General features: G+C 47.6%; 2 protein-coding genes across 8 annotated transcripts in view; both read left to right on the forward strand.

Moving 5' to 3' along the window:
* Positions 1-846: 846 nt before the first annotated feature.
* On the forward strand, positions 847-13,992 carry SRSF4 (serine and arginine rich splicing factor 4). 3 transcript variants are annotated; one of them, XM_037381034.1, is made up of 7 exons: positions 847-1,001; positions 6,773-6,877; positions 8,288-8,430; positions 9,306-9,418; positions 11,187-11,401; positions 12,288-12,371; positions 12,551-13,992. In XM_037381034.1, the coding sequence occupies exons 1-7, from the start codon at positions 895-897 to the stop codon at positions 13,332-13,334; spliced, it is 1,551 nt and encodes a 516-aa protein (XP_037236931.1). In that variant the 5' UTR covers positions 847-894; the 3' UTR covers positions 13,335-13,992. The 3 variants fall into 3 exon arrangements, with proteins under 3 accessions (XP_037236931.1, XP_037236932.1, XP_037236933.1); XM_037381035.1 differs by lacking the exon at positions 6,773-6,877; XM_037381036.1 differs by lacking the exons at positions 847-1,001; positions 6,773-6,877; positions 8,288-8,430 and adding an exon at positions 8,783-8,982.
* Positions 13,993-21,069: 7,077 nt separating this feature from the next.
* Positions 21,070-27,147, forward strand: part of LOC119144852 (lethal(3)malignant brain tumor-like protein 3) — a 51,550-nt gene continuing 45,472 nt past the window's right edge. For 3 of the 5 annotated variants that reach the window (XR_005103232.1, XR_005103233.1, XM_037380718.1), the window contains exon 1: positions 21,070-21,157. The gene's annotated coding sequence lies outside the window, so the exon portion shown is untranslated. Of the gene's footprint in view, positions 21,192-27,147 lie in introns of all 5 variants that reach the window. The other 2 variants (XM_037380720.1, XM_037380719.1) reach the window with 2 other exon arrangements.

Here is a 27,147-nt window from a genome sequence, read left to right on the forward strand (position 1 = left end):
CACAAAGGAATAAATAGTTACATTTAACTCTTCTTGTCACACAAGCGGAGTTGTCATCGGAGGTCCAGCTGCTGGCATGGTGCACACATGGGATTAATTTTTGGGGGGGTGATGGAGGGGGGGTTTGGGGAGGTGGTGGCTGCTGAGGCTGGGATATTGCTGGGAGCCTCTGCTGGGGTCTGCTGTGCTTTAGGTGTCTGTATCAACTGAAAGGATAAAAATAAGTCCCCAAAGTGGCCTTTAGGGATCTGCAAGGGGGATGTCGTTGCTCCTCAGTGGGAGTGAGGGATGGGCAAGTGGGGCCGGGGTGGGGGTGTCCCCAGGGAGGGGGTCACCGCAGGGAGACCCCTGAGAACCCCGAGCTGTGGGGGTGGGGGACCCCCATCCCTGCCTGCATTTGGGGGAGGAGGAGCCCAGCAGTGTCCCATGTGTGGGGAAGGGGGCACCCCATCAGCACCCTGGCACACCATGTGGGGCTGTGGGGGGAATGGGGCACCCCACAAGCCCCCGACCCGTGGGAAGGCAGCCCCCAGCCACACCCCATATATGGGGAGGGGAACCCCATAACCCCCAGACCCCTGGGAAGGACCCCAGCCCTGCATAACAGGCAAGTGGGAGCCCCACAAACCGGGGGAAGAGGGAAGAAGTCCACCCGACAGTGCCGTGGCCCCTTTAAAAGCGGCGCGGCCAGGCGGGGAGGTGTGGTGGAGGGGGCGTGGCCTCGCGTGACGTATTCCCTCCCCCTCCTTTATCGCTCCCCCTCCCCTCCCCGCTCGGCGCCGTGACGTCGCGCCGCCGCTTCGCCCCGCCCTTGGCGCGGGCGCTCCGCCGCCGCCGCAGCCCCGCCCCCCCCCCCCCCCGGGCCGCGCCCCCCCCCCGGCCCCGCCGGGCGCGATGCCGCGGGTCTACATCGGCCGCCTCAGCTACCAGGCGCGGGAGCGGGACGTGGAGCGGTTCTTCAAGGGCTACGGCAAGATCCTGGAGGTGGATCTTAAGAACGGGTGAGCGCGGCCCGGCCCGGCCCGGCCCTCCTGTTCCCCGCCGGCGGAGCGCGGCCCGCCCCGGCCCCGGGCGGCGGCCGTGAGGGGCGGGCAGGCCGCAGGGGTCCCTTAGGGAGTGGGGGGGCGGCCGGGCCGCCCGGGCTCCCGCCGGGCAGCTGAGCCCCAGGGGTTCGGCAAGCCGCCGGGGTTCCTGTGGCGGGGAGGGGGGCAGGACGCCTGGGTCCCCATGGCAACGGGGGGGACATGACGCCTGGGCCTCCGAGGGGAAGGGGAGGCCGGATGGCGGGGTCCCGGGAGGCAGGACGCCTGGGCCTCTGTGGCAAGGGGGGCCGGGCGGCTGAGTCCCTGTGGCGGCGGGGCGGGGGGGGGGGGGGCAGGACGCCTGGGTTCCCATGGCAACGGGAAGGGGGACAGTGCACCTGGGCCTCTGTGGCAAGGAGGGGCCGGATGGGGGGGTCCGGGGGGAGGGGCAGGACGCCTGGGTTCCCATGGCAGTTGGGGGGGGGGGGGCGGGCAGGACGGCTGGGCCCCTCCCTCAGTTACTGAGGGAAGGGGGAAGGTCATCTGTGTCCTGCCCCCCTCTGTGGGGAGGGGGTGTCCCACAGGGCTTCCCCCAGGCCCCTCCACACCACAGGGTGAGCACTCGGGGCTGAGCCAGGCATGCTCTGGGACACCAGCACCTGCTCTCCCCCCCCCAAAAAACAAAAAAACAACAAAAAAAACTCCAAACAACCAAACCCAACAAACTCAACCCTCTGGGGGGGCTGAGGCCCTGCCTTGCAGCCCCTGTAGCAGCCGCAGAGGTTTGTTCTCAGCCCCCCAGGGTGGGAGGCATGTGCTGGCATCAGCCGGGGGGGGGGCCTGCCTAGCCAGCGCCCCGGTGTGCCGCATGTGTTCTGACCTGTGTGCTGTGCCAGCAGCTGAGCCCTTGCTGCACCTCGAGGGTTTGGTTCCTGCTTCACCAGGACTTGCCCAAGACATTCAAGTGTGGATTTTTCAAGAGAAAACAAATTCCTATTTTTAGTGGGTTTTTTTCCCCAACACTTGAAGCTTCACGAGTGTTGGCGTCTTTACTTTTTACAAGAAACCCAGCTTGAAGTCTTGCTCAGGAAGGCTGAGTGGAATATGGATTTTATTATTATTAGCTAGGCGAGCCAACTATTAACTTCACTTTAGAAGTGGAGAAGAGGCATTTCTCGTAAAAGTTAGTCCCTGAGCATAAAACCAAAAAAGGCACGTTAAGTTTTAATGCTGGTTGTACTGGTAGGTGGACATATAACAGGTTTATAAGATGAATAAAATCCATTACTAAAACAAACAACTGTGCACATGTCAGTGTTTTAATTAACGCAGCTTCAGGTGGTATTGAAGGTTGCCTGTAACTGGAATATCAGTGTGCTCTGTTTTCCAACCCCACTGTAAACCCTTGAAAGTGCTTTGGGGTGTGTGTGTGGGGGGGTGCCTGTCAGTTTTCCTGTTGCTGCATAAGCCTCCAAATTAAACATTTCTGGCTTATGGACAGATGTGGTGGGGGAAAAAAAAAACCAGACAAACTTTTTTAGCAGATGTAGAACTGCCAAATTACATGGCTGATGTGGCTAATGGACTTGTCACCTTGCCTTTATTGAAAAATACCTGCCAAGGACCAGCCCCATGATCCCAGCTTGGCATTCAGGAGTTGTCTGGGGGGTGGTGGTGTGGACACAGGAGTTGACTTACAGGTGCACTTGTGTAGCCCAAACTTGTGGCATCTTAAGTGCAAACAGTAACAGGTATAGAGGGGAGGAGGGCACAGTCTGCCTGGATCTAATATCCAGGCGCTCTGTATGCAGTTTATTCCAGAGCTAGAGTCCTTTTTGGAACTTCACTTGGGGGAGACAGAGTTCAAAAGTTGCCAATAAAGGAAGGAATACAGGAAGCCTAATGTTAACTGAGTTATCATCCACCTTGCTTTTTGCTGCTTCTGTGGCAGATGGCTTCAGCAGTGGCTTCAGTCCGTATTTCTAGGATTAACTCAACAATTTTGTTCCTTTTTTAGTTTTATATTCTGCAGTTCTTTCAACAGCTGTTGGTTTGTAGTTAAATTAGGGTTGGACAAAAACTGACTTGAGCTCTCGGGTTTTGTGTGTCGCTACTTGGGATAGCCTCACACTGTTTTTCTTCAGGGTACTGTGGCATGCTTTGTTTGCTCTCTGATCCTTTCTCCACGGCTTATTTTTAGTAGTGCTTAGCAAACGATTAAAAATTACTGCACGGTGTTTGACTTGAGACATTCTTTCAGTTCCTTCTGGAAATTTGTGAGCTATCTTTGGTGCTCAGCCGGCAGGAGATTAGTGGTTCGGTATTTTAGCAGTTAAACTGAAATGCCTGAGCAGGAGGATGAAACTGCAATGTGATACAGTGGAGTCCTAAAAGCTTAGCTGGGTCTTGCTTGCCACTAATTGTAATTTAAGCTTGCAATTCGAAGGCTTAAAGTAATGCTGCAATTCCTAATTGTATGCTCATAGTTTTCATATTCTTTTTTTCTACTCAGAACTGCACTGACAACCGGAGCTCTGTGTGGCAGTGGTGTATGTACTAAGCGACCAGAAATTTGGACTTTTCAGCCTGCTTTTTACCTTCTAAAAAAATGCTGAAAGCTAGCTGTAGTAGCTGTAAGATCTGAAAGCTTTCATGGATGGGGACAACAATCTGCAATCTCGCTAGGTTAAAAAATAGTTCTACCTGTGTGCTTGTCTGCCCTGTGTCACCCTGAGCAGCTTTTGAGAATTTGCAGCTTCATCCTTATAAAATACCTGCAAGACAGAGGGATGTAACTTCTCCAGTGGATTGAGGAAGACAGATCAAAACTAAAAGCTTTGGACTTAAGTTCTTCCATCTAACTAGGCTCAAAGTCTGTATTTGCCCAAGGAGAAGTAATTTGATTTCCTTGTACTCTCCCCACCAAAATATTTAGTGCTGATTAACTTCAATTAGAGTAATCGGTATTAAACAAAATCAAATTGGTGTCACAACATAATGATACCCAGTACACCTAGATGACAGTAAGGTGACCTATTAATTAATGCCAGTGGATTTTTTTCCCCTTTTGCTAATATTGGGGTGAATAAGGTGAGATTCTAATTTCTTTTTGATTTAAGGTGTCCAGTCATGCTGGAAGAGCAGAGATTCTCATCAATGTTTGTCATTAGTGCAGAAACTTAGAAGAATCACTACCAAATCTTACATTTAAGTAGTTTAAATCTTGAAATTCAAGTATTTTTTGAGGTTGTAACTTCAGTGACTCATTAAATGAGTGTTTTGTTTCAAGCAGTCTGAAGATGCTTTTCTTTAATAACGCCTTGCTCCTGGCTGTAGCCGCCTCCAAGCAGGACTGGCAGGCAGAGTGCTGCCCGTGCCTCTGCTGTTCCCCTTCCTGGCTACAGCACGGGCGAGCGTATGGCTCCAGCAAGCAGCCCGAGTGGACTGCGAGCCACCTACAAGTTAACTTTCAGGAGTGTTTTTTAGGGTTGGACGCATTGCATTCTTTATTCCAAATAAAACCGGAGCCAGGAATCGCTTTTTCATGGGCTTCCTCCTCTGCTGCTGCTCATGTTGATGCCTGCTTGCCCCGACCTCGCTCATCCAGAGATGCAGGAGGAATGGTGGAGGTGCAATGTGCTCATTTTGGGAGCATCTGTCCATATGAAGCAATTGTGTAATATAAAATTCAGAAAGTGGTGAGGCACTGGAAGAAGTTGCCCAGAGCAGCTGTGGGTGCACTATCCCTGGTAGTGTCCAAGGCCAGGCTGGACAGGGCTTGGAGCAACCTGGGCTAGCAGGAGGTGTCCCTGCCCAGGGCAGGGAGTTGGAACTGAATGGTCTTTAAGGCCCCTTGCAACCCAAACCGTTCCGTGATTCTGTTCTTAGAAAGCTGCCAAACCATCAGCTTGATTTGCTGAGAGAAGAGCATGGTGAGAGTTGGGCATGTCTCTCTTTGCTGGGAACCTGCAAAGCAGTGGCTGAACTGGCACTGCAGCCACAGGTCAAGCTCAGGCAGGTTGCCACTCATCTAAACTTTATGGATTTCTTGTGCTGCAAAGGGTAGGGACAGTAGCTTTGAGGTCCTTCTCGGCCCATGGGACTCGTGCTCTTGGACTCCACCGCATCTCCAGCACCAGCCGTTAGTCAATAGTGGGGAAAAAATTGTCACCTGGGGAATACTATAGAGGTGAGCTTGTGGGCTTTGTGCTGGTCCTGGTGGGCTGGCATAGAGAAGAGGGTGTGGAACCAGCAGGCTTTGAAAGCAGTGCAGTGGAGGAGCAGCTGAAAGGAGAAAGATGAGGGTCTGCCTTTTATTTCAGGTATTAAGCAATTTCAGAAAATGACGTTTTTCCTTTCCTTTAAAAACCAAAAAACCCACCTTTTAGGATGTTTGGTCTACTGGAATTGCTTGGGATGAGGACAGACTCCTGTAGTTTTTTCCTTTTTTGGTACATGAACAGAAAATGGCATAGCTTCACGTTAGCTGAAGTAAATTGCATTGACGTTTTTAGTAAGTAGTTTTATGCCACGTATGAAATAGTAATAGTAGGCATTTAAGAGAAGATTTACTTGCACTGCTGTCATATAACAGCAGGTTCAGATTGCTGTAGTTAAGGCTGTGTCAGCAGTTGTGGCTTTCTGTGGTGTAAAACTGTGCTTCTGAAGGTTCTTGATTCGTGATTTTAGATCACACTGCAATATTATACATATTTAACAGGTGGATCAGTATTACTTTCATTTGTGAGTGGTGTGGACTATGGTTTCTAATGTTCTTTAAATGCAAGTAATCTCAAGGTTTGTATGAGCTTGCTTGTTTGTCTTACAAGAAGAAATTTCTAATTTCTTTTTTTAACTTTTGCTTTTTCTTTTTCCATCAGAGTAATGTCTTATTCTAGAGCTACTTGCATTCTGTGTGTTCCCAGATGAAAAAGAAGAACAGCACAGGGTCAATGATAAGCCTTCCCTTTTGGAATGAGCAAAGAGAAGAAAAAATGTTAATGCTTTCCATCACCATTTGGCCAGATAAAGTCCTGTTGATGTAGGACCATCTTGGGAGCAGATTCCCGTGGGAGGCCAGGTGGAGGAGCTGGTGTCAGACCGCGAGTGCTGGAAGTGCTGCCTCTTGTCTCATGCGTGGTCCGGGTGTCCGAGTGCCCCCCCAAGCAACTTCTGGGTGCACTTCTGGGAAGAACAAATTCAGTGCTGTGCTCTGATTGAATTCAGATATTCCTGTGTTATTCTAGCCTCAAATGTCTGTGCATTTATTGTCTCGAAAGTGCTGGTGTTTACCAGCAGGCACTTCACTGTGTAAGTAATTGCTATTAAGGCGAGATCTCGTTTAAACGTTGGCGCTCACTTGCTCTATTTTTGGAACTAAAGGGAGGAAAGTTGCAATTTGAATGGTTTTATAATGGTTTCAGTTGTTATAAATCAATGACGCTTGTTTCTTCCATGAAACTACGGCACTTGCATGTGAAAGCAGCCACCTTATTTGTGGTGTTTGGAGTCATTTTTCAGTGTTTCATTATTACGGGTACCATTATGCAGCAAAACTGTAGCTGCTGGTAGTGCCATGGTTGGGGGAGGTAGTGAGAAAGCTTAAAAACAAAGTGACTTAAAAGAGGAGGAGGCCAGTGTTTTTCTGTCAGGGGGTTGTTTTTCTGGATTACTTAAAACACCAGCAGTCACAAAAATTTTGCCCTGTGGCTTGCTAAGACCTGAGCTCAGGATTACATGTTTTCCTACAGCAGCCGGAGAAGTTGCAGCCAAAAGAGACTCTCAGTTGCACAAAGGGCTGCAGCATCCTCAGCTGTTGCTTGGGCGACTTTGGAGCCTGGATCCGGTCTTGGCAGGTAACTGAAGGAGAAGTGATTTCAACTGCAGGTAGTCTCTGAACTCCGGTAGACAGCACTCTGATGTTTTTTGTTCTCTTCCCCTGACCCGTTGGGATAACGGGTGTCCACACAATGTTAGTTTTTAAATAGGTGTTTAACTCTTGTCTGGTTAGAAATTGCAGGCTTGAGTTTTGCTTCAGAGCACTGAAGCTGTGCATTTGCTCTGCAACTGTAAGCAAGTCACCAGCTTGTCTCTGAGCACCAGCTGTAAGAAATTATTTTAAAACCCTGTGCTTGGCCTTTTGGGATCTCTAGCCGACAGGGATTAGGCACTTGCAGCAGCTTGACATTGGCACTGATGCCTGTGGCACCTCTGACGATAAACTGAAAACACTGGCTTTTACCTTTTCAGGCAAGCAGTGGTCTGTAAGTTTTGTCTCTGTATTGTGTTTGGTTTTGATAATGAGAAATCAATGCCGAAATATTTCATTTCAACATTCAAATGAACATTTTTTTTTTTTTTTTTCCAATTTGTATCCTTCTTGCACTTGGTCTGCTCAGGACTAACAAATCTTGAGCAAAGCTAGTGCAGCAGATGTTTTCAAACACAAAACTTCGTTCTTCTCTGGACCTGCACCCTGTGCTGCCCTTGCAAGCCCTCTTGGCTGCAGGTGGATTCCTCTTTTGCCCAGGGAACTTGTTCCGCGTTACTGTTGCTGGATTTGAGTCCCTCGACAAGGTTTGGACTTGCCATGCTCTCTGAGATGCTAGGATATTGGAAATATAGTGGGCAGAAAACACTTTCTCAGCAGTACATGGGAAGCTGCGGGTATTTCAGCAGGTGGAAGATCTGTCCTGTTACATGAGCACATGGCTTTTCTTACCCAGACCATCAGTACTGTCCACAGTCAAGAGTAGAATTAGTCTGGTTAAAACAAAATCCCTTTTCCTGACCTGCCTTTGTATTTTCTGTCTTGTTGGACCTTTCACGCAGCATATACAGACCACTTGTGTTTGCAGAGATGAACGCATATTGCCATTTGAAGAGTAGGAATTAAGATCGCTTCCTGATAGGACCAGGAATGAACCCGGGGCTTTTAAAAACTCAGGATAAATCCTGATCTGTGGAACATATATACTGCACTATCTGTCAAATGCCAGTTCAGCCTCACTGCCGTTGAGCAAATTTATGGAATTATTTATTGAATATGGTGCAGCACAGCATGATATTTAGTGGGCTTGTGGCAGGGGTAGTGCTCGTGGCCTTGAACCTTAGGTGGCCTTCAGGAGGCTGCCGCCGATGTTGGTCTGAGGGACCGTGCAGCACGCTCTTCGGGCTCCGCAGAAATCTGTGCAACGCAAGTTGTCTTTGAGCGCAGATACCTCTGGTTCAGATCTGAGTGATTCTTTTTCTCTCCATCTCTTTAGGTACGGCTTTGTTGAGTTTGATGATCTGCGAGATGCAGATGATGCTGTTTATGAGCTAAATGGTAAAGATCTTTGTGGGGAGAGAGTGATCGTTGAGCATGCCAGAGGCCCACGTCGTGACAGCAGTTACGGTTCTGGACGCAGTAAGCACTAACATGCATTTGTATCTGTGACTTATTTTAAATAAAATATTTTTTGCTCATTTTTTTAAAGAGTAATATAAAAAGAAAATTATATGAAGTTGTGAATAGTGTCGTGTAACTGTAAATGTAACTGTTGATCTGAATATTTAACGTTTGTTGTATTAAACTATTTTAACTGATAAATTAATAAACACAATTTCTTGTACCATTTTTATTTTATCATTTTGTTTAACTATTTGAATGGTTTATTTGCACTGTGATGTTTAACATAGATTTAACAAAGACCTCAATGTTTTAATTAAAAGAGTCCTTTGAGGCTAAGATGACTGCCTGTTCCATTTGCTGACCCTGGGTTACCTTTCCATGAGTGGCTCTTTGACCTTTGTGGCCCTTGGCTGACCAAAAAAAAAGGAAGCCATGTGACGACCGCAACCTTTTCCCATTAGACCTGGGTGGTGAGGATCCCAAGGGTTAGAGACAGATGAGATTAATCTGAAATAGGTGCCTGAAAAGCTTTATTCATGTCAGATATTCAGAAAGCCTTTAAGCAACGTAAGTAACATTAGTAAACTGGCTTAATTTGGTTTCTTCTTTCAAACTGTTTTTAAAATAACTTTAAATTTAATTGCATGTTAATCATAGCGTAATCATAATTATGTGCATTGTTTTAATTATGTGCCTGTAGTAAAAATTTTTTTAATGCTTTGGATCTTTGTAACATTTCATACAAGGGGGATCGAATTTAGACCAGTGGGTGGGTGAATTTTTAATGTGTTTTGTGAACATACGGGGCAGAAGAGTTTTCGTCCGGGACGTAGAGTGAGTGCTCCATTTCCCTAGTTGAAGTACTGCTGTCTGCTTGTCACCTCCTAAAGGTGGATATGGTTATAGAAGAAGCGGAAGAGATAAGTACGGTCCTCCTACCCGTACAGAATACAGATTGATTGTGGAAAATTTGTCAAGCCGCTGCAGCTGGCAAGATCTTAAGGTATGGGGCCCCTTTCTTTACCCTCTCTATTGAAGAGCACAAAGGGTAAAAAAGTTAGCTTCCATTTCAACAAGGAAAACTGGCATGCACCCATGTTCTTTACTCCTACTTATTAGTAAGTCTGTGTGCTCGTGTGCATACAAGTAGATTTTGGAAGTGATACACACTTAAATCAATATAGAAATGTATTTGCATATGTGAAATCATTAATGTGACGCTGGGTGTTGCACCTGCAGGCTTGGTGTCACTGGGCTGTAGGAGGTTAACTTTTTTCCTTAACACAAACCAGCATCACGTACAGATGTGTTTTATCTTTAAGCCCTGTCAAAACACACTTTAATCATGCCAGTGGTAGGATTCACGAGAGATTGAGGAGTTCACCCTTGACACTTTGGATTTTACTCATCAACTTGTAAGGTGCTAGAGCTATTTGGAAATGATAGCATCATTCTTGCACAGTCTCTGTTAAGAATTTCCACACCACATAAAGCTGTTTTAAAGAGAGTTTCAGGGAAAGGACGCTCCCAGAATGAGCAATCATACAAAACCTCTGCCAAAAGCTGGTGTTTTCCTAAGTCCAAAGGAGTGAAAGGTGATTCTCAGCAGCGGAGGTGCTGGGTAATGCTGTGTACCCACAGCACCTCTGAGTACGCTGGAGGTGGAGTGTTGGCTCGTGGTTGTCTGCGTCATGGATGGAGGAGGCAGGACAGGGGAGCAGAATTTCAACAGTAGGTGCAGAAAGATAGTGTTTTCTTGTCAAACTTAGCAGCAATGGTTAAAAACATTTGTTCTTACAGGAATGCATTCTTTTATGGTTCTCTTTTAAGGATGTGTAAAATTTGTTCTAAACAAACTTTGACGTAGTAGAAACTGGTCTGTAATTGAATATGTAACACTAGTTCAGGTACGTACCGAGATTCTTCAAATGTCTTTTGTTGTTAACGCTTCACAGCATCAGTAGCTTGTCTTTGCTTCTGGTATTAAAAATTGTAAGTAGAGCATGGCATGATTAATCCTCTACTGGATGCATTGCTTCTTTTGAATAGCTTTCATTTCAGTGTACTTAAGGTGGGAGTAGCTGGGTTGAAAACAGACTGAACTGGGGTTCTGTGCCCCATTTCCATTGCAGCCCACGTCTGCAGTGGCTGAAAGATGACCCTGTCTGGTGGCTTACTCAGAGCAGGGCAGGACGGCCCTCCCTGATAAACAGGCATTTAGTAATCGAAACAGAGAAGCCAGGGAGCATGAAGTGGGGAAAATGAATTGAGCTTTTACTTGTGGGGGGGTTTCTTCCTGCAGAATGAGAGATGTTACCTAGGTGGAAGACAAAGGGAAGTCTGCTTGTCTGTAGTCTTCTTGCCTCTTCATATTCGACCTTTAAATTTGTCATCTTTCCCAAGTTACCTTTGAAAACATGATTTAGAGAGCGATAATTTTCTTTCTTTAATCACTTTCGTAATTTGAAACTTACCTTAGTCCAGAGCATATTCCATATTGGACTCGAGATGAGAGACCTTAAATTAACATTTGGCTCAGAACTACCAACACTGCTTTGGTTCTAATCACACAAACTGTGAAATCATAGCGTGTTATTTGGCTTGTTCAGAAACCTTGCCGTTAGCACTGCGAATGCTCTTTGGTTAAAACCCTTGCTGACATCCATGTGAGTAGAAGAGGCTAAGTGAGCGTTGTTGCAGAAATGAACAGAGTCAGCCTGGAAGCCTGGCTCTGGATTCGAGGGAATGGTTATTCTGTCCTCTTCCTCTAGGATTATATGCGTCAGGCAGGGGAAGTGACATATGCAGATGCACACAAAGGAAGGAAAAATGAAGGTGTGATTGAGTTCAAATCCTATTCTGACATGAAAAGAGCCCTTGAAAAGCTGGACGGGACAGAAGTAAATGGCAGAAAGATTAGATTAGTGGAAGACAGACCTGGATCGAGACGGCGCCGCTCTTACTCTAGAAGCCGAAGCCATTCGAGGTATGTCTCTTTATAACGTAGCTCAGGCCGAGTCTAGCTGCAATTACATGAATATACAGCAGGTTCCAAAACACCCTGGAAGCGTTCAGAGTTCTCAGTACATCTAGTTCTTGAGAATGAATTGGTTACCTGCAAGTAACCAAGGGGAATGAGGCCTCTGTTCAGAGCTATCTTCCTTGGTGAACGTGTGTATCTGTTAGCTAAACACCTGGCAGCGTGCTGCCATTCTTCCCCAGCTACACCAAGTCCGTAGTCCTTGCTGTCTTGCAGGAGAAGGCTGCGTGGCAGGTGGAGCTGCGCATGCAGAATGAAACAGAAGGTGCCTTTGACACTTCAGCTCTGAACACTGTGTTCTGCTGTAAGCACCAGGACTAACAGTTCTTTCTCAGCTTGGAAACCCCCACCCATTCCCTGTTTCTTAGAGATTTGCTGCTTTTATTCTATGATCAAGAGAACTGCTTCAACACACAACACCATGTATTTTCCCCTTTCCATTCTGGGGTAGAACGTGTTGCAAGAAAACTCAGGCAAGCTTCTACCGTCCATAGAACAGCTTGCTTATGAAATCAAAGCTTTATCCTCGTGTCTCACTGTATTCACTCTGCCTTGACTGGGAAAGTGATTCTCACTTCCTTATTTTAAATAAGGTTGCATATTTTCTTTGGGGTAGCCACCCTGCTCTCTTCCAGACATGGCAGCAGGGGGTGAGCAGTGGGGAGAAGGTTACTCTTAATTTAAGCCTGTAACTATCGGGTAACGTCTCACCATTCGGCTGCTTGAAAGGTGCCTTAATGCTACGGGTTTTGCCCACAGGGAACTGGGGATCACAAGCTCTCCATGGGCATGTGCTAATGTTAAGCTGATTGATTTTTTTTTTTTGTTCCAGGTCTCGCTCTCGAAGCAGACATTCTCATAAAAGCAGGAGCCGCAGCGCCAGTAGTAGTCGCTCCAAGAGTAGATCAAGATCCAGGTATGTCTTTGTGTTGGAAGAAATGGGGGCTACCCACTTAAATGGGAAGAATCATCCTAAACTTGCAGCAGGAGCACTGTTTGTTTTTCTTTTCCCTACCTATTATGCACGCCACTTGAAGTGCTAATCAAATCCAAGCCGCGCTGAAGTGGAGCTGTCTGTTGTCTTTGCGCTTCCAGGTCTGTGTCCCGTTCCAGAAGCAAGAGCCGTAGTCGAAGCAAGAGCCATAGCAGAAGCCAAAAAGAGAAAAGCAGGACTCCAAGTAAAGAGGATAAAAGTAGGAGCCGCAGCAGGAGTGCAGAGAAATCCCGAAACAAAAGTAAAGATAAATCTGAGGGCGCTCTCCATAACAGTGATGAGAAAGCAAAGAGCAGGAGCCACAGCAAGGAAAAGAGTAGGAGCAGGAGTGGGAGTAAGGACAGGGGAGACATGAGGGAGAGCATGAGGAGTAGGAGCAAGGAGAAGAGCAGAAGCAAAGACAGGGAGAAGAGCATTAGCAAGGCTAGAAGCAGGAGCAAGAGCAGGGATGAGAGCAGGAGCAGGAGCCACAGTAAGGATAAAAGGAAAAGTAGGAAGAGAAGCAGGGATGACAGCAGAAGTAGGAGCAGGAGCCACAGCAAGAGTGAGAAAAGCAAGAGGCGCAGCAAGCGAGACAGCAAACCAAGTAGCAAGAAGAAAAGGAAGGACAGCCACGAGCGGTCCAGGTCAGCCTCCAAAGACAAGGAGCATCTAAAATCAGATTCTGACAAAAAGGAGGCAAAAGGTGAGGGTGAGGATGCAGCTGCATGTCGGGTGTCTCGCTCCAGGTCTAGGTCGATTTCCAAGTCAAAACCAAATGTCAAATCGGATTCTCGTTCCAGGTCTAAATCCGTTTCAAAGCCTAGGTCCCGGTCCAAGTCTAGATCTAGGTCTGCCTCTAGGTCACACTCCCAGTCGCGGTCAAGGTCTCGCTCCAGATCCTAACCTTGCTGCAACTGCACTTGGAATGGTTGGAAAAGTCTTTTGTACATGTTTAGTAGTTGTAGCACAAGTGATTGAAGTAGAAAACATGTCAATGCTGTATATTTTTAACAACCTGATGGTCTGTCTGTCATTATTAACTGCAGTGCTCCCTCCCTGCCATGCTCTCTGGTGCAAGGTTGTTCAGCTCATTTTCTATCCTATAGAAAGGTTCTCTTTAAATATAACTCTTCCTAGAGCACCAAAATTGCCCTGTTTTCCAGGAAGAGCCTTGCAGAGAACGAGCACTGCACCTTGGTGGGTTTATGAGATTTGCAGTGATGACTGATAGGGTAGGTATGATGGCTTCAACAGTCTTTGCCCTTGAATTGATGCCCTTTGATGTATGCCATTTAGTGGAAGTGCTAAGTCTTAAGTTTCATACTACTTTTGTTTCATATTTTTTTGACTTACAGAGTTGTGAATAGCACAGTCAAAAGGAAAAAAAATATAGGTACTTGCAGTAATCCATAGGGAAAAGAAGTATAGTTCCATATTCTGGTATTGTGACAATATCCTTGTTTTATATTAAATTTTTTTATTTTATTTTTCCCTGTCTTGCAAAGTACAGTGATTCCTGTTTCCATGAAATTTGAATAAAGACTATTTTTGCTTGATGACATTTGGTGGTGGTTACATGAAGTTGTGTCGTGACTGTCAGTGTTTGATATCCATTGGTGTAAACTAGAATTTGCAGAAGAGTTACTCACAGAGAATGGGATCTTGGTTTAGAAAGCCACTTTAATATTAAGTGCTGTCATGACACTTTAATACAGTCCAGTTAAAATAACTTGTTCCTCCAGAAACACATAGGTGTTGTTTGGAGCTTTAATGTTGCAGTAAGAAGAATACAGGAAAATGAACCAGAAGCAATAATGAAGGTGACAAGCCTGTTTTCCACTGTCTAATAAATGAAATGGAGTGAGCTTCAGCTTCCATAATACAGGGAAGAAAATTTGTCACCCGCTTAACTCGCTCGACTCAAGTCAACTGAGATCATTGCTTGTCCCACAACGTTTTAGGCTTTGTACAGCTGTGCTGGAGGGAAGCGTGGCTGGCGTGGAAAGTGTGTTTTTCTGCTCTTTGCTTTGTTCTGTAGATCATTAGTTCTGTTTCTTCATTCACACAGTTGGCCTTTCTTACTGCACCTGTGCGAAATGAAGGGCAAAGAAGCACGATGCTTTTAGCAGTGCCAGGCAAGGTAGCACGCTCAGCAGGAGAACACAAAGCTACCCCAGCTGTTTACTTCTGGTTCTTCTTTGATTTCATGATTCTTGATTGCGAGTTTGGGATTTCAGTCATGAACCACGAACTTCCAAAGGGAAGGCGTTAGTTTGAGCCAGGTGGGATGGGGATGTTGACTCCGATAGCGTGAACCAGCCTTTGCTCTGGGCACTGTGCAGCAGCCAGTGTTTGTCCTAATGTCCCCCAAAAATGCAGGGGAATGGTAGCTTGGAGATTTCCAGCCATGGATTGAAGGTTCGCTTTGTGTGTGGCCCTTTCCTGGAAGGGAGCTGCTGTACAGAAACCTTGTTTGCTCTGGATTCAGTGTCCAGATGGGCTCTGTCATCTAGCTGAAATTCCCTAGCACTCACTTTCCCGGTCCAGCTTCTCTAGTCACACCCAGAGCAATTTGGAGCTGAGGCTGGAGCCTCACTCAGCTTGTCTCTTCTCAGCATATTTTCCAGGAGTGTTTCCTCCTAATAAAACACCTTTGCTTGGGGGGAACTTTTATAAAAGAAAAAAAACCCCAAAACTGCAGGACACGCTTCTGAGGAGCCTGGAAACACCAAGAGCGGTGGGGGCTGCTCTGCTGCATGTCCCCAGTAACCCTCAGATGGGGGGGGGAAGGCAGGCAGCTCCTAGCAGGAGTTTCGTAGGTGTTCCTGAATAATATCCCAGTTTTAGTCTCGGGCCATTAGCAAACTGCTCAAACTGAACTTTCTACAAGCTTTTCTGTTGCATGGGTGCTTTGAATGGCTTTTGAATGAAGAAGTGCTGTCCCCAGCACCTTGCTCTGCCTGCCAGCGGTATTCTGAAAAGTAAAAGGCAAAACACATTTTGTGAGTTTTTACTTGGTCTGGGAAAAAAAAAAAAGCTAGTTACGGCTTTATGAAAATCTTTTCTTTAGCGAATTTCAAACTGCTAACAATACTTCTGATAGCAGTTCTTGCAGCTAGATGTTAACTTCATAGGTACAAGTAATTCTGTGTAATTTGGTCATTTGAAACTTGTACTGCTGTATTAAAAAGATGAAAGGGCAGTAGATCATAAGACTTGCTTTCAACACAAAATATTTCCATAGAGTTTAAGAGGGGTCAGGTCTTGGTGAGTGGCTCAGACTTTATCAAATGTCATATTACTACAGCAGCATGAGAAAGCAATGTGGAAGTGAATTTAATTTCTTTAGAAGGAAAAGCCTTTTCCAGCTATATATATTTAGTGCTTCAACATCTTAGGCACTCATAATAACATTGCTAATCCCTTTTGCTGCTTAATCTTGGTACAGTAGCAAACCAGGCTAGGCAAGATGTTTGCTAATAGGGGATAATTAGCTGAAAAATACCTTTAAGAAAATCTGCAAATGATAAAGTCTAGGCTAAGACTTTAAAAAGTAACTCTGGCTTTTGCCATCTGGCTGCCAAGGCTGCTCCTAATGAGGTGAGCATGGCTTTAGTGAGCCCTCAGGGAGAAACATTTCTTCCCTAAATACCTGAAGACAGGCTTTTGGAGATGGAGGTACATGGAAAACTTTTGGTTGAGGAGTAAATCTGCGTTGTGTGCAGCAAAGGTTGTTCCCTGCAATGCTCAAGGTTGCATGTGTGAGCACCTCGGGTGATGCTGGAGGTACAGGGCCAGCACCTGCCCCACAGGGAATTCTGCGTGTGCAATGGGGTGTCCGTGTCATTTTTTGATAGAATTAATTGTGATGTCCCTGCTTTTGTTTTTGCTGTTTTCAAAGCAGGTGATTGATTGTTGCAAGCAAATTTTCAAGGGGTGGAAAAAGTAGGTTTTGATTAAAAAGGCATTTGAGGGTTGAGCAGCCCAGGATCTGTGCCTGTTTGCCCAAGTCTCTGAGTACTTCTGTATCAGGAGGAGCCTTTGGCAGCTCTTAACCCAAAACCACTTCAGATGCACCTAGAGCAACTATTTGGAAGCACTGTTCTCGATTCTGGTGCGAACTTGGTCACCTATGAGAGGCAGGGTCTTCTGCAAAGCTTGGGGTTGCTTCCCTGCACTCCAGGCTCCTGCTGCTCAACAAACCTTGCTGCAAGGCTGTGATCCAGCCGGATTTGTTTTGAACATGAATAACCCCAGTGAAGAGCTGGGACTCGTCTCGTGTCCGATATGAAGCCTGTGCTTAAAACACTTGTGTGATTTAGGTGTGCATCTCCCATGCTTTGGTTTACCCCTAAATGTGCCCAGATCTAAGTGGGAGTGACCCCATTACCCCCGTCCCCAGGCCAAGCCGCTTTCTCAGCCTGCTGGGTCCTTTTTTTGGCTGGGTTGAGGCTGCCACGTCTCCAGCTGCTCACATGCAGTTACAAAGCCAGGCACCCGGCTGTGCCGCCACACATACACCATGTAGCTACAGCTTGTGCTGGGCACCTGCTCAGAGAGGATGTGGTAGGAGCAATGCGGGGATTTCATCAGCATCAAAGAGGAGATTTCATCAGCTGTGCCCATCAGGAAGGTGAGAAATTAAACCCTCGTCCCAGCTCTGGACTCTGGCCTTCCCTGGGCATCGAATACCCCAGCGCCTTTCTGCAGGAAGGTCCCAGTGCTGGCAGCAGGACCAGCAAGTGGCTGGGTTGAGGCTTTGTGCCCCTGCGTCCTGCTCTGGGGGGACCTGGTGATGCTGCCATGGGGTGGAAGTGACAGGTGTCCCAAAATGCGCTGAGCTGCTGAGCAAAGCAAGCTCCAACACCCTCACCCCACCTCCTCTGTGATCTCGGCTGGGGCTGTCTTCCTCTGCCGTGAAGGCAGCTTCTAGTGACGCGAGTTGCACGTAAAAGATGTTCCTGCCACGGGTTACAGGGAGTATAGAGGTTTGTATTAAGAAAATAAAAGGTGTTTCCTGCACTTCCTGCCTTTGTGGGTGGGTGACTCCAGCCGTCACTGAGTCCCCGTGGGGGCCCTGCAGCCCCCTTGTCCCCTGTGCCCTGGGCTGGCCTGAGAACAGGCTCCTCCAGGGACGCAGCCATGGCCCCCACCACAGCCCAGTGGCCCAGCTGGAGGCTGAGACGATGACAGTCGTTGCCTTCAGCCTCTCTACCTGCAGGTGCTGGTGGGCTCTGTGTGTTGGCTTGCAGTCCTCAAACCTCTCCTCATCCCTGTGCTGTGATCTCAGCATCTCTTCTTCTTTTCCAGGACTGAGACCCCCCTCCCAAACCATCCCTGCAGGCTGCTGATGGCTGAGATGCTCCAATGCTGGGATGCTCCAGGTCACATGCCATCCCGAGAGCACCACATTGCACCCGCCCCCCCCCCCCCCCCCCAACCCGCCAGCACGTTGGCCCCTTCCCTGTCCTGAGAGCGCTGCTTCAAGCTGCAAAGCCCTCCAGCACCAAGAGGTCTGAAGCCTGGGGGTGGCACATCAACTCCCAAATCCCCAATAATCAGCATTTTAAAAAGGCAAAACATCAGCACCAAAAATGCTATGGTTCACACAGAGCTGGCCCTCGCGGGAGCACAGCCTGGTAAGAGGAGCTGCTTTCCCAAGAATTTTGGGTCCGTGGTGCTAAATTCTTACCTGAATTCGGCACGGGCGGGAGGTGGCATCCAGCAGGATGGCGCTGGAAGGACGCACATTGTGAGTCTCTTGGTCTCTTTTTTTTTTTTTTCTTTGCTAATTCTACCCTTGCTCAATATTTTGTCCAAGAGAAAAGGGAAACAATTTGAGGTATGTCTGGAAAGCGGAAAAGAATAGGAAGACAGGCATTTCCATGGCACCTTCTCCTTTTGCTGCATAATTCCGGGTGCCTTGGAGGGGCAGGGGTGATGCGAAGCCTCAGCCCGCTGCCCGCACAGAGTGTGCCTCAGTTTCCCTACCTGTGGGATGGAAATATTGACTCGGGTCTGTTTGCTCTCGGGTGATGGGTGTCATCGCTTCCCCACCAACCCTTTGTGGGAACACTGCGGTGCTTTACTGCCCAGTGTAGCGAAAGGCCTAGAGAAGGGCAACTGCCCCGTGAGCGTGGTCACCCTCCCCGGCGGGTACCGCGGCTTTCAGCCCAGGTACCTTTTTGCACCAGATGCAAGGCCTGGGGGTGTTGGAGCAGGAATTTCCAGGGGTAAGGATATTCTGGGCCATCTTATTGCCACTAATTAGGCTGAAGGTAAGTGCCCCCTGCAGCAGGGCAGCAGTTGCACCAGGTCTCTGCAGGGATGCAGGTCACTGTGCCTGGCACGCCTCTGCCACTGGCAGCGATGGGCACATGGCTCAGCTGGGTCTCGGCTGTGTAATTCAATGTCTGTTTCCATCTCCTGGGTGTCTGATCGTCACCAAGTGAGTCTCCCCCACTAATTTTGCATACAGGTGTAGGTTTTGCATCAAAACCTTCGGCTCGTGTGGCTCAGTGGTGCCGGCACAGCCTTTCCCAGCCTGGAACTGCTGCAATCCCGGTGCTGCACCACGCGCTCGGGAACCTGCAGGGCCTTAACTGGCAGCAGTTGTGCAGCCAGTGCAGTAATGGTGGTAATAATAATATATAATAATAATAGTGATAACATTATATGGCTAGAGAGGAAGAATCAGTGGTACCTCTGCTATAGTTCTGCAGTATTTCCAATCGGTGTTTCTGTTTGAATAATTAAATGCAAGAAGCCAGCTTTAGGCTGGAGATACCTACCCAGGTGCACTAAAAACCAGCCCCAAAGTCTGATTTAGGGTTGGGATACCCGTTTCATGGGGCAAATGCAACTTGTAGATGAGCTCTGAGGAGGGAAAGCAGAAACTGATGCAGCAGGCATGGGGCAGGCTCTGTCAAAGTGATCGGTCAAAGCAGTGAAAAGGGCAAGAAGCCCCGAGATAGGGACCCCTCTACAAAACTTACCTTACTACAATTAACACCGAAGTATGAGTCTAAATACACATGGATAGTTTAGTTATTTGTAAACTCTTCCAGCTCTTCAACATCCCTGTAAACCTGGTCCCAGTGGGTGCTTAAAACACCAGCCGGGAACATCTGCAGAATTGGGGTTTTAGCTGGAACTTGCTGACACAGATAGGTGAAAAAAGTTTTTGTTTTCCCACTAATTTTAAAGATGGGTATTTTACGTGCCTCACTTGAGGGATGAAGAATATTATGCTGTGTATTTCAAATGAACCATTTGAAATCTCATTTATTATTTTCCTGAAATCCCATTCCATTTAAGTTGTCACAGCTTGGGGCCTGCTTGTGCTCCTTACTGCCTCACCACAACAAAAAAACCCACCCCCAAAGCATCATTAAAAAGTCCTACCACCACTTATTTTATTGTTTCAAAATTCTAATACAAAGGAAAAAAATATTCTCAGATGAGAAGAAAAACAAGTTGAACAAATGCAGAGAAGAGGGAGAATGTTTTGTATTAATTATCGGCGAGGGAGGCAGCGCGGTCCGTCAGGGTCCCGACCCGCTGGTGCGGCGGTGACAGTGACGTAGGTCTCCATCTCCCAAACCTCCCTGCAGACCCAACCGGCGGAGGGGGCAGCGCCTGCCCCGCTCCCAGTGCCCCCACTGCCGGTGGGTGCCTCCCAGTGCCAGCCTGTCCCAGTTCGTCCCCATCCCAGTGCCAGCCCTGTCCCAGTTCATCCCCATGCTTAGTGCCAGCTTGTACCAAGTTCATTGCCATCCCAACACCAGCCTGTCCCAGTATGAGCCTGTCCCAGTGTCAGCCTTGTCCCAATGCCAGCCCTGTCCTAGTTCATCCCCGTCCCAGTACCAGCCTGTCCCAGTGCCAGCCTGTCCCTGTTCATCCCCATCCCAGTACCAGCCTGTCCCAGTGCCAGCCTGTCCCAGTTCATCCCCACCTCACTGCCAGCCCTGTCCCAGTTCATCCCCATGCTTAGTGCCAGCCTGTCCCAGTTCATTGCTATCCCAGCACCAGCCTGTCCCAGTATGAGCCTGTCCCAGTGTCAGCCTTGTCCCAATGCCAGCCCTGTCCTAGTTCATCCCCATCCCAGTGCCAGCCTGCCCCAGTTCATCCTCGTGCTTAGTGCCAGCCTGTCCCTGTTCATCCCCATCCCTGTACCAGCCTGTCCCAGTATGGGCCTGTCCCAATGCCAGCCCTGTCCCAGTTCATCCCCATCCCAGTGCTTGCCCATCCCAGTGCTAGCCTGTCCCAGTTCATTCCCACGCTTAGTGCCAGCCTGTCCCAGTTCATCCCCGTCCCAGTACCAGCCTGTCCCAGCTCATCCCTGTCCCAGTGCCAGCCTCCCCAGTTCCTCCCCATCCCAGCACCTGCCTGTCCCAGTGCCTGCCCCGTACCGGCGCCTAGTCCCGTTCCATCGCCAGCCGTGTCCCAGCTCATCCCCGTCCTACTGGCAGCCTGTCCCTGGGGCTGCCGCATCCCAGTGCCCAGTCCCATCCCAGCGCCGTGGGTCCCAGTCCCGCTCCCAGTGCCCCATCCCGCCCTGCTCCCAGCGCTGCCTCGGCCGGGGCCGGGGCCGGGGCCGGGGCCGGGGCCGGGGCCGGGGCCGGGGCCGGGGCCGGCGCGGAGCGGGACGGCCGCGCATGCGCCCCGCCCTCCCGCGGGACCGCCGGGGCACTAATTGTTGCCGGAGTTAAAGAGAAAAACCCCCGGTACGTGAGGGAGGCACCGGGCGGCCGGGCCGGGGTGAGTCGGGGCGGCGGGGGGCACGGCGGGAGCGCGGGAAGCCGCCGGCCGCCATCTTGTGGCGGGGGGCGGTGGGGCCGAGACGGGCCGAGACGCTTCGCCGCGGCGGAGCCGCTGGGCCCCGGGGTCCGTGAGGGGAAATGGCGCCTCGGGGGTGAGGGCTGCCCCGCGCCCCGTCACGGCGCGGCCCCCGGCCGGGCCGGGCTCCTCTGCGGGGGTCTGCACCCCGCCGGGGGCTGAGGGGACCCCTCGGCGCGTCCCTGGGCGTGAGGCTCCCGCTGGGGGGGAAAGTGTGTTTCCAAACCCGCGGAGCGGAAAGTCCGCGGCAGAGCTCGGCTGAGGAAGCTTTGGGAAGACGAGTTTAAGTTGTTCACCGGCTACGGAGCGAAATTATAAAAATATGTCCGGTTTCTCTGTTGGCTTTTTGCCCGTTTCTAATGAGTCTACAGAGGTGGCTGTGAAAATTAGCGTTACCCGGCCGCAACGCCGGCAGAAACTTTGTGGGAGTGCGAGAACTCAGAAATGTTAAAAAACATATAAATACAGCGCAATAGAATGAGGACTGGGAGGTTTACCCAAGACTTGAAGGATTTAAGTTTGAAAATAGAGATTTTTACATGCAGGGGGGAAACCCCCAAACTTTCTGACGGCGAGTTCAAAGACTAGAACTAATAACATTTTTTGAACAGAGGGATAAAAATAATACTTAGGAAGTATTGATGTAGGGATGGGAATGGGATAATCGTAATGATTTTTGGTGTTCAGAAAAAAGGGATTAGGACAGTTTTATTGATGCTTGGTGCCACAAGGAATTGGATTAGATTTTTAATATGAAAACATTTAATTTACTCAAGTATTGCCCAGATAAGCTGAAAAAAAGAAACAAAAACAAACACACGTTGGTCTGTAATTGGGATTAAGGGAGAAAGAGGTCTGATCTTTTGTGCCAAATTGCATAAGAGCTTTCTGGTTCATGTCTTATTATGTAATGAAACAGAAGGAAAAGGAGGCAAAATGGGTACTTGATGCTGCAAACTCTTCTTACCATGCAGCAATTAACAGCCATCCGATGCGGTCTTGTTAGCGTTGGTGTTTTGCTTCCCGGCTCTTCCTTGTCCCATCTATCTAGATTATATTTTTTGAGGGTGGGGACGAGTCTCTTCCTCAGTGAGTCTTTCTACTTGGCAGTGTAAGATCTGTAATAATAATTAGTAAGAGTCCCCAGGGTAATTTGCAGGATTGTAGTCTTATAAAGTAATTACAGATGCAATTAAAACAGAGGACATTTTTGGCCTCTGTGCTCTAGTTTTGGCCTCAAATTGATTGCACCTTACATTGCAAATAATCCCTTTAAGGCTGAATGCGTGTGAAATAAATTGTAATTCATCGTGAGTGCAGAGGTGGAAATGGAGCCCGAGTTTGAGCTGCTGAGTACAACTGGGTACAACTACTGGGCAGATTGTGCAGGGCCAGTTCCATTTTTCTTGGCCAGAGTTAATTTATCTTGCCTTTGTGGTTTTTATTGCCATAATAAGTAGGTTGCAGTAGTGTGAGTGGTTACAAACAGATGTGCTCTGCAGATTCCTGACCGACTGACTTCTCATGGCCCAAGGGTGTGTTTTCTTTGCCTCAGCCATGCTGTTTGTCTGCACTTTTTACCACCAGTTCTTTATTTACTGGAATTTTAAGGCAGTAGCAGAAGCGTGGGTCTTTAAACTGACTGTTAAAAGTGGCATCTAGCATCTGCAATTTTACTTTATAATGGTTGTCTTAAAAGTGCATTATCTGCAGGAGAAGGTCTGGCTCTCTGTTATCTCACTTCCACCTTCATGCAAAGCTTTTAGTCTAAACACTTCTAGGTATGATGATATATGTCTAGTCCATTGGTGGAGAGGGGACATGAATTTGAGGGTAAAGCCTCAGTATTACCCCCTTGACCTTTTCTATATGAACACTCATGTTTTTTGAGAGGTGAGCAGTGTGGTGGGCTGCAAACCTGGCGCTGGGAGATTGGTGATGAGATAGGATGCTCCCAGGGTGGTGATGAGGACGTGGATGAAGGTGTGGAGTGCTGTCTGTTCAGCCTTCCTGTGCCAGTCCGTGCCTCACCTCTGTGCAGGAAAGGGGTTTGGAGGCCAAATTCCCTTTACCAGAATTTGCACAATTTGCATATCAGGGAAACACAGTTAACCTGGGTCAAAACCAGACTGAACCACGGCAGCAGTTACTCTGGAACTTTACAGTCTTTCTGTAAAACAACAAGGAGGTTCCTGAGTTGCAGTGTCAATTCTTCCTCGAACACTGTTCCTGCTCTCCCCAGTTTATAATTTTTAATCTATTTCAGCCTTTTCTCAAGCCCTCCATCAGTGTGTTGTCTTGAGGTACAGGAGAGGGAAGAAGGTAGAACAGTGGGCTGAAAAATTAAATTAGAGACTGGGGGGGGAAATGACCAAATGTTTACTTGTTAATGAAGGCTGGCAGCTGAATGCTCCCACACGTGGAATCAATTAGCAGTCAAAGCAAACAGAGATCCGACCAGACCCCGTCCTTCCTAATTAGTAGCACTAACTGTGCTCTGCAGGTGAGGTATGTATGCAGATGTGCTTTGCTAAATTTGGCAGGTTACTTTCCAGAGGATGGTTCAACTTACTGGTAAAATACTTTACCTCCAGGGAATGGATGTTTTATTAGTAGGTTTAGCATCTTTTGGCTCGTCTCCTGTTTTTTTAAATTTCTGATTGAATCCAGCAAAATGATGGGATAAAAGCATGGTAGATCCAAGCAAACAGAGGTAGCAGCTGTATTCATGAACCACACAGGATTTGTTTTGATAACCCTGTTTATGCTGTAGCTTTTAAACCAAACAAAATACATGATTTAAAAGCCAGAAACCTGAACAGAAGAAGCAGCAGCAGAGATCATTCTTGACTGGTCTGAGGCAGATCAAAGCTTCCTCGTGCGTTGCTGTTTGGCTGGTAGCAGGGCGGTGCAGAGCTGAGGTCCTGTTGGCACATCAGAAATAGTCACCGCTGTTAAATCAATCGTGTGGCTCGTCTGCCCCTTTGGGGTAGGGTTGGTGGAGGCAGGAGTTCTGGAAGGCTTGTAGGGGTGTGCTGTGTCTTCCAACCTGCATCAGAATGTTTTTTTCAGATAGTACCTGGTGGCTGTTGTTGCAGTCCTGCTGCTCCCTTTTCTCTTTGCATGTAGTTTGTTGGGTTGTTCTGGGGCTTTTTGACTGCTTCCTTGTATCTGGTTTGTACAGTGCTACTTCATGGTGTCCCCAGAAGCTGGAACATAAATGGTGAGAATGCTGGAGCAGGGAGAAAATAGCTACAGTGAATTTACAGGGTGAGCTGCAGTAGTTGCAGCTTCCACTTCCCTTTTGAATGCTAAACTCATGTGCTCTTCTCCAGGCTCCAGGGAGATGCTTTATTCCCTGTGCTGTGTTTGGAGGGTGTCTGTATGGCTCGAGAGGGACGGCAGTGTGGCACAGGACCCGGGAGCCTGAGCCCCGTCCTGTCCACACCAGTGCACGGCAGCCTCAGCTCTGGTTTCCTCATTGCTGCTCTCCACTTTGGCAACTTTCAAATGAGATAGCATAAGACCGGATCACGTAGAAGTTTGGGGGTTTTTTTAAATAAAGTAAACACATAGGAAAAAGGTCAGTCCCGTAAAGGTGTCTTTTTTTAAAAAAAAAAGTTTATTCCTAATAATGCAAGGCCCTTACCTGCTCAGCAGTCCTTTCCATTGTCATTCACTTGTATTGAAACCAGATGCAAATTTCTGTACTTTAGTGGGTCACCCTTGGCTGCAGAAGGGGCGTCAAGGAGGAATTGCCTCTGAAATGCCTGGAGAAGGTCAGGAGCTGTCTTTGCTCGCTCAGTTGAGAGAGCAGACATGGCGAGATTGGGGATGGTACTGGGTTGTTAGAGAAAAATAGTATCTCAGCTCTGGTTTGTAACTCTTACAGTACCAAAGCTGATACAGGGATATTTGAGCCCAAGGCATCATTAGTTTATCCTCATTTTATGAATCACAAGATGTTTATAAATCACATTTGGAAATTGTTGGTACTTCTGTGTGGATTGTGGGTGAGGTTTTTTTTCTCTCTTCTTTTGAGTTAGGTGGAAATTTGGGTTATAACTTTTCACAGTGAAAAGTTGGGTGATGTAGTCAAAGTGTAGGGTTCTGGGCACTTGCACAGATGCTGCCAGTGAAGCTCCAAAGTGCACACAAAATCTTTAGGAAATCAAATAGGACTAAGCATATACTTAAGCACACTGTTGGAACAATAACAGTGATATTGCTTACAGAATTTGCACATTTTCTTCTCCCGCTCACCTTTCATGACTGTGATATCAATCCATGTACTTCCTGAAACTTCTGGTGGGGAGGGAGGGATGGAAAATGGCTTCTGTATGTGTGCAAGCTGTGCTTTGTTTCATGTTATCTGAAAAAGTACTTCTCTAGGTTTTTGTTTAATTAGTTCCTTGACTAAACACTTCACTTTATAGACTCAGATAGCTTTCTAAGAAGATTCATTTTTGACCTAACCCTTTCTGCAACAGGAACAGCAGTATTTTTGCAGTTTCTCATTGTATTTAACACAAAGAAGGCATGTGATGCTTAATTGAAAGAAGTTTGGATGTTTTTATATGGCCATCTGTGCCAGATTTTACTTCAATTCCTTCATTCTGTAGTAATGCTAAATCTGCAAATAACAATTTGACTGCATACTCTACCAAGCTATTTAGAAAACAAATACCAGAAGAAAAATCTGTTTTGCAATTTTTGTTGCACAATTATGTACACAGAATATGGGCACTCTGGCTGGTTCTGCCTCCTGACTGCAGCATCGAATGGATCCAAAAGACAAGCCTACACGTACTTGTGGTTTTTAAGCTTGCTTCATCAATTCTTTGCACTTTTTTCTTCTGGAATACTTGACATACATTATTCAACATGAAACAATTGTGGCTGGTGTCAGTATGGCGCATAAAAAACTTGTGGAGTAGGTAGGTACTGGTAGTTTTGGAGTTCAAGACTAGACTCCTTAACACCAGTCATTTGGAGTTTAGATAACCAGCCTTAATTATTCCCCAGAAAATTATGAGTATTCAGAAAAGTACAACATAATAAAATGGCTTCAGAACAGAAACAAATAACTAGTGCAGAGATTTGACATCCCTTTAAAACATCTGTCTGGGAGCCTACACCCAATGTGCAGCCATTGTAGATGTCAAAAATGTTGGCGGACACAAAACATTATGGGAAATGGCTGCTGCTTTTGATTGTTTTCATTAACTAATTCCACTTTAAGGGCATGTTTTATTGCAAAAGTAATTATCTGTGTCTTACTTAAACATGTAAGTGGTGTGACTGAACTTTTAGTTTTCCATTAGGAGATATTATTTTTTTTTTTCCCCAGCACGGCAGTTTTTATATTGTCACAAAATTGACAATATCTTGAATCACAAATCTTACAGCTTCCTTACAGGTCATTAAGTTTTGAGTGAATATAGTAATGATCACGAGTGATGGAAAGTATTTATATCTTGCATCTGTTGTTGGAGAAATCGGGTCAGATTTAGAAATGGCAGAAGTTCCAGCATCTTGCTAGGGAGGGCTTTGGGTTGCTCCTGCAGAGGTGCTTCTGAACATGATGGGTTTTATGGTGTATGGTTTCTGTGTGGCACTGGGTGACATTCGTTAGCATGTGCAAGTGTTACAGTGGTATAAGCAGTTCCCAGAGGCCAGGATTAGCCGTGTCATGGTCTCAGGCCTCGAGGGGACATACCTGAGCCTCCTGGCTGGGCCCGCTGAGTGTGAGGTTTGCACAGGGCTTTGTCAGTGGCCGGGTGCCTTCCCCAGAGTCACCATTCTTAGCAAGCAGGAGGAGATGAAAAGCTGGGGAGAAGCAGCATCAATGCTGTTAATGAAAGTTACAAAAGTGAAG

The sequence above is a fragment of the Falco rusticolus genome, chromosome 3 (genome assembly GCF_015220075.1).
Source record: "Falco rusticolus isolate bFalRus1 chromosome 3, bFalRus1.pri, whole genome shotgun sequence".
NCBI classification, from domain to species: Eukaryota; Metazoa; Chordata; class Aves; order Falconiformes; family Falconidae; genus Falco; species Falco rusticolus.